At 38.3% G+C, this 13,459-nt stretch overlaps 1 protein-coding gene across 16 annotated transcripts in view; it reads right to left on the minus strand.

Moving 5' to 3' along the window:
• Positions 1 to 2,207: 2,207 nt before the first annotated feature.
• MEF2C (myocyte enhancer factor 2C) overlaps positions 2,208 to 13,459 on the minus strand; it is a 144,000-nt gene continuing 132,748 nt past the window's right edge. For 12 of the 16 annotated variants that reach the window (XM_073344443.1, XM_073344440.1, XM_073344441.1 and 9 more), the window contains 2 exons: positions 13,017 to 13,049; positions 2,208 to 6,900 (listed from right to left, as the gene is read on the minus strand). In XM_073344443.1, coding sequence (XP_073200544.1) covers positions 6,579 to 6,900; positions 13,017 to 13,049 — 355 coding nt within the window. In that variant the 3' untranslated portion in view covers positions 2,208 to 6,578. The remainder of the gene's footprint in view (positions 6,901 to 13,016; positions 13,050 to 13,459) is intronic. The other 4 variants (XM_073344452.1, XM_073344451.1, XM_073344449.1 and 1 more) reach the window with 2 other exon arrangements.

Here is a 13,459-nt window from a genome sequence, read left to right on the forward strand (position 1 = left end):
GCTGAGGGCGTCTAACTGCAGTGTAGACATACCCTAAAAGCACACAGGTCTAGCATGATTGGACCCAGACACTGTGGTCTGGTGAGCGTTAAGCAGGGAGAGTTTTGTGACAGATGTAAAACCAAGCTCCTGGGAACTTAAATAACTTGTGGTCATTAGCGATTCAATAACCCTTGCAAGAAAAAGTTCATTAGTCCTGGTCTAACTCCAGTGTAATTACATTGTAACTACCTTATTCACCTTGCAACATCGATCAGCTAGAGTCATCTTCATCATTTCCTGCCTTACAATATTATGTACAGCTCTATGCACTGTTAAACAGCTGCCATGTTCATCCCTACAGGTAAATTTTTGTGACTTCCACTGTGCTTCTTGGAGAGCCAATGGGACTAGAACTTTAGGACTAGGCTAATTTCTTTTTTGTAGCATGCTTTAAGATTCTTAAGGATGAAAAACAAGATGTAAATGCAAAACATTGCCAGGAATGGTACAGAGATTATTTTCTGCAGTTTATATGAACTTGATACGATTTAACTTTTCTAGGTATGTATTGTGAGGCAAATAGTGCTAGCCAGAACTGCACTTAGATGCTGTGATGATGGGTGCTACTGAAAAAACCTGAGTGATGAGTGCTTCGATGTTAAAGGTGAGAGGTTTAGTTATTCCGTACACTTTACTTCGGAGTTGTAATGCAAAGGCACGGTTCCACTGCGAATTTAAGATGAGGGGGCTTAGTAAGAGGAGTAAAGTGATTTTTCTAATTCCTTCTCAAGATGCAGATTTTATAATCTTATTTTTTTAATCCCTGAAAGTTAAAGCAAGTGAATCAGAGTTTTTGTACTCTTGGGGTGAAAAAAAAAAGAGAAATCTGTTTTTTAACTAACAGCCTTCTTTCTTCTCTATCCATTGATAATATTTCACTACCAATCAAATGTATAGGAAGCTGACAACAGGAGAAAGAGGTCATAAATCTGACCTCTCTGTCCAAAGATCACAAAAATATTACACATACCGTTACATGCCCAGAGGAAATGTGCAGAAGTCTAGTTAGCCCTGCAGGTAAAGTAGTGCTTTAGTTGAGCATGATACAACACAAATAATGCCCTTGAACTTTAGCATCTAATGGTTTATGTTGGGGCCAAACTCACCAACACTAGAAACATTTCTGTTAATAAAGCAATTGTGTCACTTAATGCATGGGCAGCCCCAGAATTCTTCACACGGGCTTGCTGCTGCTCTTAGCCTGGCTGGCTCCCCGGTGCAGCTCCTGGAGGCAGTCACTGAGCAAGTCCTACACACTGTGTGTGAGAGTGTGGGGGCAGCTGACTAAATGTAATGGGAATTAACGGCATGGCTGTTTTCTTTCACCAATATATTTAGAATCTAGGTCTTCTAATGTTATTTTTGAAATTGTCACGTTCACCAAGCACCTTAAACTATTAATAATTTGTCTGTCTCTAACACTAAAGTATGTCTTGCTGAAAGAAACTGAGGTTTCTACTCACAGGCTCCAAAATCATAAGTGTACTGCGAAAAGGGGCCCGCAGCAATAAATAAGTTACTCTTCCTTTTGCCTGCCACAACTGTTAAAAGAATGTCACCCAAGCAATATGTTAAGCAAAAAAAAAAAAAAGTGCACTTCATGTTGAGGATAGTCTTGTAGTTAAAACACTTGGCTAGCACTCAAGAGACCTGAGTGATTTGATCTTGGGCAAGTCATTTTGGGGGCCAAATTCAGATAAGCTTATACACACTAAATAGCACCAACTCCATGAGTGGTTCTATTGAAATCAAAAGGACCAATTCAGAGTAAGGAACTATACCCAGTGGGTGAAATCCAGGTCATGCTGACTTCAATGGCACAGGATTTCACCCCAAATGAGTACAGGTATCAGAGTCTGGTTTGTAAGCTCTCTCTGCTTCAGATTCCTGTCTGTAAAGGCGGGGATGATAATTTCCCTGCCTCACAGGGATGCTGTGAAGATAAATTCATTAACATTCGTGAGGCCCCAAGATACTGTGGTGAAGAGGCCCCTATAAGCATATACATTTGTAATTAACATTTTACCCCATTTAGGAATCAGATATAGAAAACACTGACAACAGTTGCAATTGTTTGTTGCAGTGTTATTTTTAAAAGTGCTACAATGGCATATAATTAAACAACAAAACATGTAATCAATAAAAAATGCACCACAGACACTGTATCACTAAGAAAGCCAGTAACTTTACTGATTTGTCTGCAAAATACAAATTATACCTTATTTCCAGCAGGAGAAACTTGTGAAATTTTCCCATTTTTGTTCACTACAGACAGCTGAATTAAGTCCCTTGAGATACACAGATGTGGTTTAACTTAGTTATAACATCTTGTCATCTAGTGGCGACAAAGTCCAGCTTATGCCGCTGTGAGCCTCTATTTTAATACTTGTTGCAAATGCTTGTATATGCCCCCCATTTACAAGCTTACTTTTTAATTACCATTGTTTAATGGAAACAACTCCCCAGAAAAAGAAGAAGAAGAAGCAGGAAACAAAAAGGATACAACAAACCATCTGAAGCAATCCAAGTATAATGCCTAAGGTAACTCAGGTTTTACATTATTTATTCCACAAAGGACACAGGTACTGCATTTTTTATTTGTCATTGAACTGACCTCTTTGAATCAAACTGAGGTATGGATCAGTCTGAGGTATGAGCAGGGAAGGGAAAATGCAACACCTGATTACAAAAATAATCAAATGGAGAATTTTGAGCAGACGGTGTGGCTCAAAGCTTGGATTGCTCCACATCTTTGGTTAAAATATATTAACAAAAGCCTTTGATTACATCTACAGTCTGAAGCATTCTAACAGACACCAATGTTCCATCAGTCCTTCAAGAGCTCTGTAGTGGCAGGAAATTAATGCCATATAAGTGACGACATCACAGCAGATGGCATAAACAGGAACAGATGAAGTATGCCATGTTTAGGCAACAGCCTTTATTGAGGTTTCAAGTGGCTTTTAAAAAATTACAAAGCATTTACTTTCTAAGAGAAGAAGAGGAAAAAGAAAACAAAATAGCATTGGTACGTCTATAGTTAAAAGATGGGTATATAGGATAATACATACAATACAAAAGGATTGACATTCTTGAAAACAGTATATTGAGTTGTTTTATTCTTACTTTAGCTTTACCTGAAAAAGATCTGAGAACAACAAATATTTTTATATTATTCATTAAAAAACATTAAATTCCACTTTTGGGAAAAATATAAGCCATTTTGTTATAAAACACAACTTGTGAAAAACAGTGAAATGATAAAAGCTCCATTGTGAAAGGCAACAATGCATACAATATACAGATTGTGCAACTGTGTATATCATATCATTGTTGCCAGCAATTGGGCTAACTGAAAACACCTTTTTAGAGAAGGATTAGTTTAGATACAACAATATTTGAAGATGTACTAAATGCCACTTAAGGTATTTGAACTTGCAATTAAGAATGTTGCCTAAAACATTATATACCATGGATTAATGTAAAGTAAATGTTAATACTCTTTTAGGGCTCTGCCCCAAACTCCTTAAATACAAAGGAATCACACGATAAACCCAAATTACCTTTGCAAACACAATACATGGTAAGTTACAGATAAAGGAACAGGTAAAAGTAGACAGTTATAGTTTACAGAAAGTTACTTCACAATCAAAGTTGTGCTTCTTTTAATTAGATCAGTTTACAAATATGTATTATCCCCCACTATCTTGCCACTACACTTTCGTTGAGCTCAGTAGCAGGAACAAAAGGGACGACTGGCATCCGTATTCATGTGATTCGATTTGTGTTTGTTTGTATAAAACCATGGTTAGAATTACTAAAAATTGCCATGGCAATACCTTTCATGCTACTTTCTGCTAGTGACTTAAGGTAATGTATGTTATACCACTACTGTCTTAGAATCTCAAATTTCCTTTTTCTTGTGCTGCTGAGGCAAATTGTAAGATAAACTATTAATATGGCTATTCTTCATATTTCAATAGACTGACTCCCCTGCCCCCATTGACAAGTTACTACTAACAATACTGATAAACCTAAGTTTTTTTAAATGGCAAGGTACATTTGTGATATATTTGCATATTTTAGACACATTAAACTTTAAAAATCTCAGACTGAGAATATGAGAATAGATTCATTTTAAGGTGAGGAAATGTATTTTGAAAAAGAGTTTTGTGTTTTAAAAAACTGATTATGGGCACTAGTCTCACTTTTTGTTATGCACACATATCTTTACTCTGATCCCACAGATTGCTCTATGAGATAGGATGGATGCAACAGCAACATGTTGTTCTGCTTAGAGAGCATGCAAAATACGTAGCAATGCACTAGCCTTTGCATGACCAAGTGTGCACTTGTAGTCAGGTTGCATATAAAGGAAGAGCCCAAGTCATAATGCACAATGTACACTATACACCATTTGCTACCACAGAGAGGTAGACTTTATCAATGAGCGGTGCACAGCAACTGCATGTACAGATGGGAAATAGAGGGTATGTTTCCCGTAACATAACCTCTCCATGTTGATACTTAGACAGCTATTGCAGCTCGATTCCTTACTGTGTCAATGCATCTAAGTGGGAGACAGAATTACTCTTGAAAAGAAGAAACATTATCAGTTGTATGATGGCACTAAAATCTTAAAGGGGAATTGCGCAAAAAAAAAAAAAAGCCAACAAATCCCACCCAACATAAATGCTGAACTAAAAATCCTGTATTCCACCATTTTCCTGTAATAGTACATGAGGGACAAAGAGGTACTAAAATGAATGGGGTATTCTTTCTAAGTGATTTTAATTAAAGAAAAAAATATATGATAGTAGAAAATGGTGGATGCCCTATGCAAAACCTGTTTGGGTGAAATACACAGGAGACATTGTTCAACAACATTCCCTCTGTGCGACAATGTGTGAGAATTATGGTGACCTGTTGGCTAAGTATTGGTTGTACAAGATAAATCTGCTTTTGAATGCTTCTTTTATCGACCACCCAAATCTCTCTAAGATTGCTAAAACTCTATAACTTGTGTTTCTGTGCTAACTCCTCACTTTTGACTCCTTTCTCCACTACTTGTGGAGCTCTTCACCTGCACTCAGTTATCTGGCAGCCTAAAAAGATGCACATCCAATTCTAGCAGACAGAATATCAGCTTCATTTAATTTATGAGAAAGGGCCAAGTTATGCCACTTTGTCATTTAATTGTGGAAAACTACAAGATATGCAGGACATAAGTAATATCAGGGCCCTGAACTTGTTACAATGCACAAAACAGCATGAAAGAACTAATCAGTATATACAATGGATCTCAGTTCACCCAATGGTTTGTAAATGTTGTATTAAAATGATTTAGGGGTGTTACATCTTGGGTAAATTCTAACCTTTTACAGATTAGTTTTTTGACAGCTGACTTTGAATCTGTAAAATGTATGCAGAGTAAAAGAAAACCAAAAGAAAATAGTTACTTAAATGTGCAACTGCACAAATATAATCCCCCCACTATTAAGATAACAAAAACTTTTGCTATTACCATAATTATTATATATATTAGAAAGCTATACACAAGCATGTTAATTTCACAGATTTTTTTTAAAAGATTCTTAATATTTTATATAATTAGAAATACACATTTCAAAAACAAAACTTCTGCAAAGAGAAAACAGTTATCTTGGTTAGCAAAGCATGGAGTTCTTCATGGCTTAGGGTAGTGCTTTCTATACAAAAAGTCCTCTGTTTTCTTCAGGACTGTTTAAAATATTAGCGAAGCTATCAAGGAAAAAAACACACATTTTGGCTTAAGGAAACTACAAAAAGCCACAAATGCTTTGCAAACTTTGTCTTACTTTTTAATATGAAAATAAGCAAAATGTAATGTACATATTTTTCTATTTTTTATTTAATACGTAATGCAGACCCAGAATTTTAAAAATTAAATATGTTAGCCCTCAAACGAACATTTTTACAAGTATGGTCCTCTTTTACATGTCTTTGATCCTTTTAACTGAGTGCCATACTCCAATGATATGCCTGCATGTTTGTGAGCATTTTAGGTATGGTAGGTGACCCAGACTCTTTCTAACATTTATTCATGGCCACCCATTGCTGGGTCTGTCAAAACATCTGTACATTTTCTATATGTTGCATAACACCTGCTTTCTCTCTCAGTAAAGTCTGCCACTTTCTGGCAAATGTTTCCTTTTTTCTATTTACATGTAAATAACGTTGAACCTGCAACATGACACTATCTATTGTAACATACATTTTGCAAGGGAGCACAACAGTGAAAAGAAGTTAGCCTTAAAATCTATTTTGTACAAGTGTTCTGTTGTACAACTCAAGTGCTAAGCTTATCTCAGCATTTCTGTTTATCCTTATACTGTATCACTGAGGCAATTTAAAAGTACTTTTACAAAACAGAGTACCTGACTTTTTTTTTTTCCACACACGGCACATATAATGCATATCGACCCCGCCCCCCCCACCCCCATTAAGGTATAGCACACACACACTGCAAGAAAAAAACCTAATAGGTAATAACGCTATCATGTTGCCCATCCTTCAGAGAGCCGCATGCGCTTGACAGAGGGGCTTTCCCTTTCGTCCGGCGAAGGTCTGGTGAGTCCAATGGGGGAGTGGAATTCGTTCCGATGATCCTCTCGGTCGCTTCCATCATATGAGCTGCTACAGCTGCTCAAGCTGTCAACAGGAGATCTCCCCGCCTCGTGGCGCGTGTGCTGTGGGTATCTCGAGGGGGTGGTGGTGCGGTCTCTAGGAGGAGAAACAGGTTCTGACTTGATGCTGAGGCTTTGAGTAGAAGGCAGGGAGAGATTTGTACTCTGAGATACATGAGGGCTAGTGCAAGCTCTGTGGGAGGAAAGGAAACCCAGTTACAGGCTGAGGAGGCACGGAGCCCCCAGAAACGTGCAAACACTTGCCCAAAACGTCTGTTTAAAGACTCCTATGGATAACTGTGCATGCCAGGAATGTGAGGAATATTCTCTAAGAAATACTAAGACCCAGTGAAAGGCAAGGGAGGCATCACAACAGACATGACCCTCTTGAATGGCTCTATGGTATACCCTATAAAGAAATTCTATATTTTTGTAAGTGCTATGATACATTTTGGATGCTGAGACGTTGCACTATTGAAGCCACTAGAGTTTTCTTTATAACTGATGAATATTAGAACATAAGGATGGCATTACTGGGTCACACCAATGGTCCACTAGCCAAGTGTCCTGTCTTATGGCAGTGGCCAGTGCCAGACGCTTCAGAGGGAATTAACAGAACAGGGCAATTATCGAGTGATCCATCTCGTCATCCAGTCCCAGTGTCTGGCAGACAAAGGTTTAGGGATACCCAGAGCATGGGGTTGCATCTCTGCCCATCTTGGCTAATCACCATTGATGGACCTATCCTCCATGGATTTAGCTAATTCTTTTTTGAACCCAATTATATTCTGGCCTTCACAACATCCCATTAACAAGTTCCACAGATTCACTGTGCATTGTGTGAAGAAGTACTTCTTTATGTTTGTTTTAAACCTGTTGCCTATTAATTTCATTGGATGTTCCCTAGTTCTTGTTATATGAAGGGGTAAATAACACTTTCCCCTTCACTTTCTCCACACCAGTCAGGATTTTATAGATGTCCATCATGTCCCCCCTTAGTCGTCTCTCTTCTAAGATGCACAGTCCCAGTTTTTTTAATCTCTTCTCAGGTGGAAGCTAATTTTTGGTGCTCATCTCTGTACTTTTCCCAGTGATAATACATCTTTTTTGAGATGGGTCGACCAGAACTGCATGCAGTATTGAAGGTGTGGGAATGAAATGGATTTATATAGAGGCATTACAATATTTTCTGTCTTATTATCTATCCCTGTCTTAATGGTTCCTATTCGGTTCGCTTTTAGGACTGCTGCTGCACATGGAGCAGACGTTTTCAGAGAGCTCTCCATGATGACTCCAAGATCTCTTTCTGAGTGCTAACAGCTAATTCCAACGCCATCATTTTGCATGTATAGTTAGGATTATGTTTTCCAACGTGCATTTCTTTTGCATTCATCAACACTGAATTTCATCTGCCATTTTGTTGCCCACTCACTGTTTTGTGTGATCTCTTTGTAACTCTTCGCAGTCAGCTTTGGACTTAACTGTCTTGAGTAGTTTTGTATCATCTGCAAATTTTGCCACCTCACCGTACACCCCTTTTCCTATTAAGGAATATGTTGAACAGCACTGGACTCAGTACGGATCCTGGGGGGACCCCACTATTTACCTCTCTCCACTGTGAAAACTGACCAGTTATTCCTACCATTTGTTTCCTGTCTTAATCAGTTACTGATCCATATGCATCTGTGTATGCATGAACAAGTGGTGACAGGGGAAGCAAGGAGTTTCTGTTGAGATCAATCAGATTAGATCAGATGCACAGAAGCACTGTTTCAGAGTAGCAGCCATGTTAGTCTGTATCTGCAAAAAGAACTGGAGTACTTGTGGCACCTTAGAGACTAACAAATTTATTTGAGCATAAGCTTTCATGAGCTACAGCCCACTTCATCGGATGCATGTAGTGGAAAATACAGTGGGGAGATTCTATATACATAGAGAACATGAAACAATGGGTGTTACCATACACACTGTAACGAGAGTGATCAGGTAAGGTGAGCTATTACCAGCAGGAGAGAAAAAAAACCTTTTGTAGTGACAATCAAGGTCGGCCATTTCCAGCAGTTGACAAGAACATGTGAGGAACAGTGGGGGGCAGGAAATAAACATGGGAAATAGTTTTACTTTGTGTAATGACACATCCACTCCCAGTCTTTATTCAAGCCTAATGTAATGGTGTCCGGTTTGCAAATTAATTCCAATTCAGCGGTCTCTCATTGGAGTCTGTTTTTGAAGTTTTTTTGTTGAAGAATTGCAACTTTTAGGTCTGTAATTGAGCGACCAGATGATGGTCCTGTGATGGGCCTAATCACATCAGGCCCAACAAAGAAAATAACAGAACTAGCCGTCACCTTCAGCTCCCAACTAAAACCCGTCCAGCGCATCATCAAGGATCTACAACCTATCCTGAAGGACGACCCATCACTCTCACAGATCTTGGGAGACAGGCCAGTCCTTGCTTACAGACAGCCCCCCAACCTGAAGCAAATACTCACCAGCAACCACACACCACTAACCCAGGAACCTATCCTTGCAACAAAGCCCATTGCCAACTGTGTCCACATATCCATTCAGGGGACACCATCATAGGGCCTAATCACATCAGCCACACTATCAGAGGCTCGTTCACCTGCACATCTACCAATGTGATATATGCCATCATGTGCCAGCAATGCCCCTCTGCCATGTACATTGGCCAAACCGGACAGTCTCTACGTAAAAGAATAAATGGGCACAAATCAGACGTCAAGAATTATAACATTCAAAAACCAGTCGGAGAACACTTCAATCTCTCTGGTCACTCTATTACAGACCTAAAAGTTGCAATTCTTCAACAAAAAAAAACAAAAAAATTCTTCAAAAACAGACTCCAACGAGAGACCGCTGAATTGGAATTAATTTGCAAACTGGACACCATTACATTAAGCTTGAATAAAGACTGGGAGTGGATGTGTCATTACACAAAGTAAAACTATTTCCCATGTTTATTTCTTGCCCCCCACTGTTCCTCACACGTTCTTGTCAACTGCTGGAAATGGCCCACCTTGATTATCACCACAAAAGGTTTTTTTTCTCTCTTGCTGGTAATAGCTCACCTTACCTGATCACTCTCGTTACAGTGTGTATGGTAACACCCATGTTCTCTGTGTATATAGAATCTCCCCACTGTATTTTCCACTGCATGCATCCGATGAAGTGGGCTGTAGTTCACGAAAGTTTATGCTCAAATAAATTTGTTAGTCTCTAAGGTGCCACAAGTACTCCTTTTCTTTTAGAAGTATTGTTACCATCAGTCACACTGATGAGTAGCAATGTACAAGATAATGCAGACTGTGTAAGTTTTTGAACTTCAAAAATGAAAAGACTTCAAATTAGCTGAACCTTGAAAGGGATTAATATTGAAAAAATATCCTAGGCAGATTAGGATTTGACATATTAATCTATGCTACAGATTTAAGAATCCTAAATTCAAAATATTATTTGTGTCTTTTAATCAATAAGATACCAGAGACTTTTAGTTGAAATGTAATTGAAGATGTCAGGGGAATATATTGCTTTGCATGTGGGCACACCCAACTCAAACAAAGAGTGTTATAAATACCAACAAAAGCTATAGTTCTCACTATGCTATTGTTAAAAAAGGAAAGAAAGAAAATATGCTAAATGCTTATTCTAACTTGATTTTTTGTTTGCATATTTGTGTGCACAGGTTAGAGGCAGTGGGAAGCTGTAATGTGTGGGAGCGAGAGAAATAGGAAAAATGTTCATTATTCTAAAATAAGGGAGGAATGATACCACTTGCCTTTGAAGAATGTTTTGTACAAAAGCACCACCTACTGGCCAAAACTGAATTTCCTTTTTTTATTATACATATCTCAAACGTATCTTTCTTATTGTTATTATATTCTGAGGCATGGTTCCAGTTTAGAACCACGAATCAGGCTGAAGTTAGAGTCCCCAACAGATAATTTCATGGGTTTTAAGAGTGAGGGAATATTTGGAGGGATTTTACTTATGCAACATCTACTGTAACTCCAGTGACAGGCAAAACAGTATTCTGTCTCATTTTGGCAGATTTATACTTGAAACGATTTGGCTTCTCTCCTGAAATTATATCAAACGCTTTTATCACTAATTGTCACAATGTTTAATAATGGATGGCTATTGTTAGACAACAAAGACAGAACAAAGTGCTCCAACAACGATTACTTTAATCTATCCTGCATTCATTTAAAACAGTTTGTCAAAAATTGCTAAGCATACCCTGTACCCTCCCCCAAGCATATTGCAGGGCTCACTGATGCAAATGTTTTTAAAAGTGCAGTGAGGTGTACAATTCCTTCCCTCATGCACTCCCAAATACATTCTGAAGGCAAAGGGGGTGCTCTCTGTTGCATTTTGGAAGTATGTTTTAAATGTGTGGAGAAAACGGTTTGTTAATTTCAGATGTGGTCATTTCTACTTACTCAGTGAAATATTCTACTTTTGCCAAGACCTTCACAAAAAAAAAAACCCGTCAAGAAATAAAAATATACTCCTGATTTTTTTCATTTTCCTATGGATTTAATCTTGTATCCCCTTAGGAGAGGTTCGGGCTGTGCCTGGGATTGTAGGCTGGCAGTTCAATAAATATTTTAGACTAGGGGTGGCTGTGGATACAAAACTTGGCTCTGAATCTGAAATTCCTCAACATATGGGGTGTTAGGACCTGGAGATTTGGTTTGGGACTGCCTGTGATAGAGACCCTTGATATATTGCTCTCTAGAGATTGGGACTCTTTTAAAACACAGGAATATACTTCTTCAATCCAGGGTAAAGGCAAGTATATCAGTGAAATTTTCTCACATGATTAGATGAAACACACTGATCTGTATCTCTTTACATACATTGCACTATATTATATATTACAGTCTCCATAGGCAGCAAGTTTCGGAAAGACAGGTAGGATGAGGGCAACTCTTGAGAAATACAGCTGGCAGTATTGCCATCTAATGTGTGTTACTCTTGGTACAGAGGTTCAGGAACCAGTGTGAAAACGTGCCTCTTTAGTCTTCATTAGCCAAAATGTTGTGAGTCATAAGCGGATGTGATTCATTAGAAGTGAGGATAGCCCTCTATGCATGGGTCTACATAGCAAGTGTGAGTAAGACTTAGAATGCAAGGTGGGAGACTGCAACTATATGAAGGACTGATCTGATTTCTTCATTAGAAAAGGGTAGGACACAGGTGCTTTTCACTATTAAATCCAAATTCTGCATGGGGTAAATACCTGGTTTTGCCTTTACATGTTAATGAAGCGAATATCAATGTCTATTTTACACAAATGTTTAGTTTACCATCATATAAAATGCATTACACAGACCCAGGCTAATATTATCTTTGCCTTTTGAACAACACAGCAACCTCCCTGAAACATAAATGGGGTTTAATGTAGAAAATCCAAAGGGCAAAAGAAAATGATTTAATTTTAAAGAATTCTATACAATTACTAAACATCAATTATTCATCAGATAACACCAGCAAATTGGTTAAAACTATAGTGAAGAGCCAAATTATCAGGCACACAGATAAACATAGTATGTTGCCAAAGAGTCAATAAGGCTTTTGTAAAGGGAAATCATGCCTCACCAATCTATTAGAATTCTTTGAGGGTGTCAACAAACATGTGGACAAGGGTGAGTCAATCAATATAGGGTACTTGGACTTTCAGAAAACCTTTGACAAGGTCCCTCACCAATGGCTTGTAAGCAATCATGGGATAAGAGCGAAGGTCCTCTCATGGATTAGTAACTGGTTAAAATATACGAAATAAAGGGTAGGAATAAGTGGTCAGTTTTCACAGTGGAGAGAGATAAATAGCGAGGTCCCCCAAGGATCTGTATTGGAACCTGTGCTTGTCAACATATTCATAAATGATCTAGGAAAAGGAGTAAACAGTGAGGTGGCAAAGTTTGCAGACAATACAAAACTACTCATGATAGTTAAGTTCAAAGCTGACTGCAAAGCATTACAAAGGGATCTCACAAAACTGGGTGACTGGTGAAAACAATTGCAGATGAATTTCTGTGTTGATAAATGCAAAGTAATGCACACTGAAAAACAGAATTCCAACTATACACACAAAACGATAGGGTTTTAGTTAGCTGTTATCACTCAAGACAAAGATCTTGGAGACATTGTGGATAGTTCTCTGAAAACAGCTGCTCAATGTCTAGTGGCAGTCAGAAAAAGCTAACAGAATGTTAGAAACCATTACGAAAGGGGCAGATAATAAGGCAGAAAATATAATGCCACTATATAAATTCATAGTACCTTGAATACTGCATGCAGTTCTGGTCGACCCATCTAAAAAAGACATATGAAAATTGTCAGAAGTACAGAGAAGGGTAACAAAAATGAGTGGAACAGCTTCCATATGAGGAGAGATTAAAAAGACAGGGATGGTTCAGTTTGGAAAAGAGACTAAGGGAGCGTATGACAGAGTCTATAAAATTGTAATGGCCGTGGAGAAAGTGAAAAAGGAAGGTGTTGTTCACCCCCTCACATAACACAAGATCCAGGGGTTGCCCAATAAAAATTAATAGGCAGCAGGTTTAAAACAAACACAAAGAAGTACTTCTTCACACAACATGCAGTCAACCCGTGGAACTCATTGACAGGGAATGCTGTGAAGCCTAAAGTCTAACTGGGTTCAAAAAGAATTAGCTAAGTTTACTGAGGATAGATCCATCACAGGTTATTGGCGAAGATGGTCA

The sequence above is a fragment of the Lepidochelys kempii genome, chromosome 5, assembly GCF_965140265.1.
Source record: "Lepidochelys kempii isolate rLepKem1 chromosome 5, rLepKem1.hap2, whole genome shotgun sequence".
Taxonomy (NCBI): Eukaryota; Metazoa; Chordata; order Testudines; family Cheloniidae; genus Lepidochelys; species Lepidochelys kempii.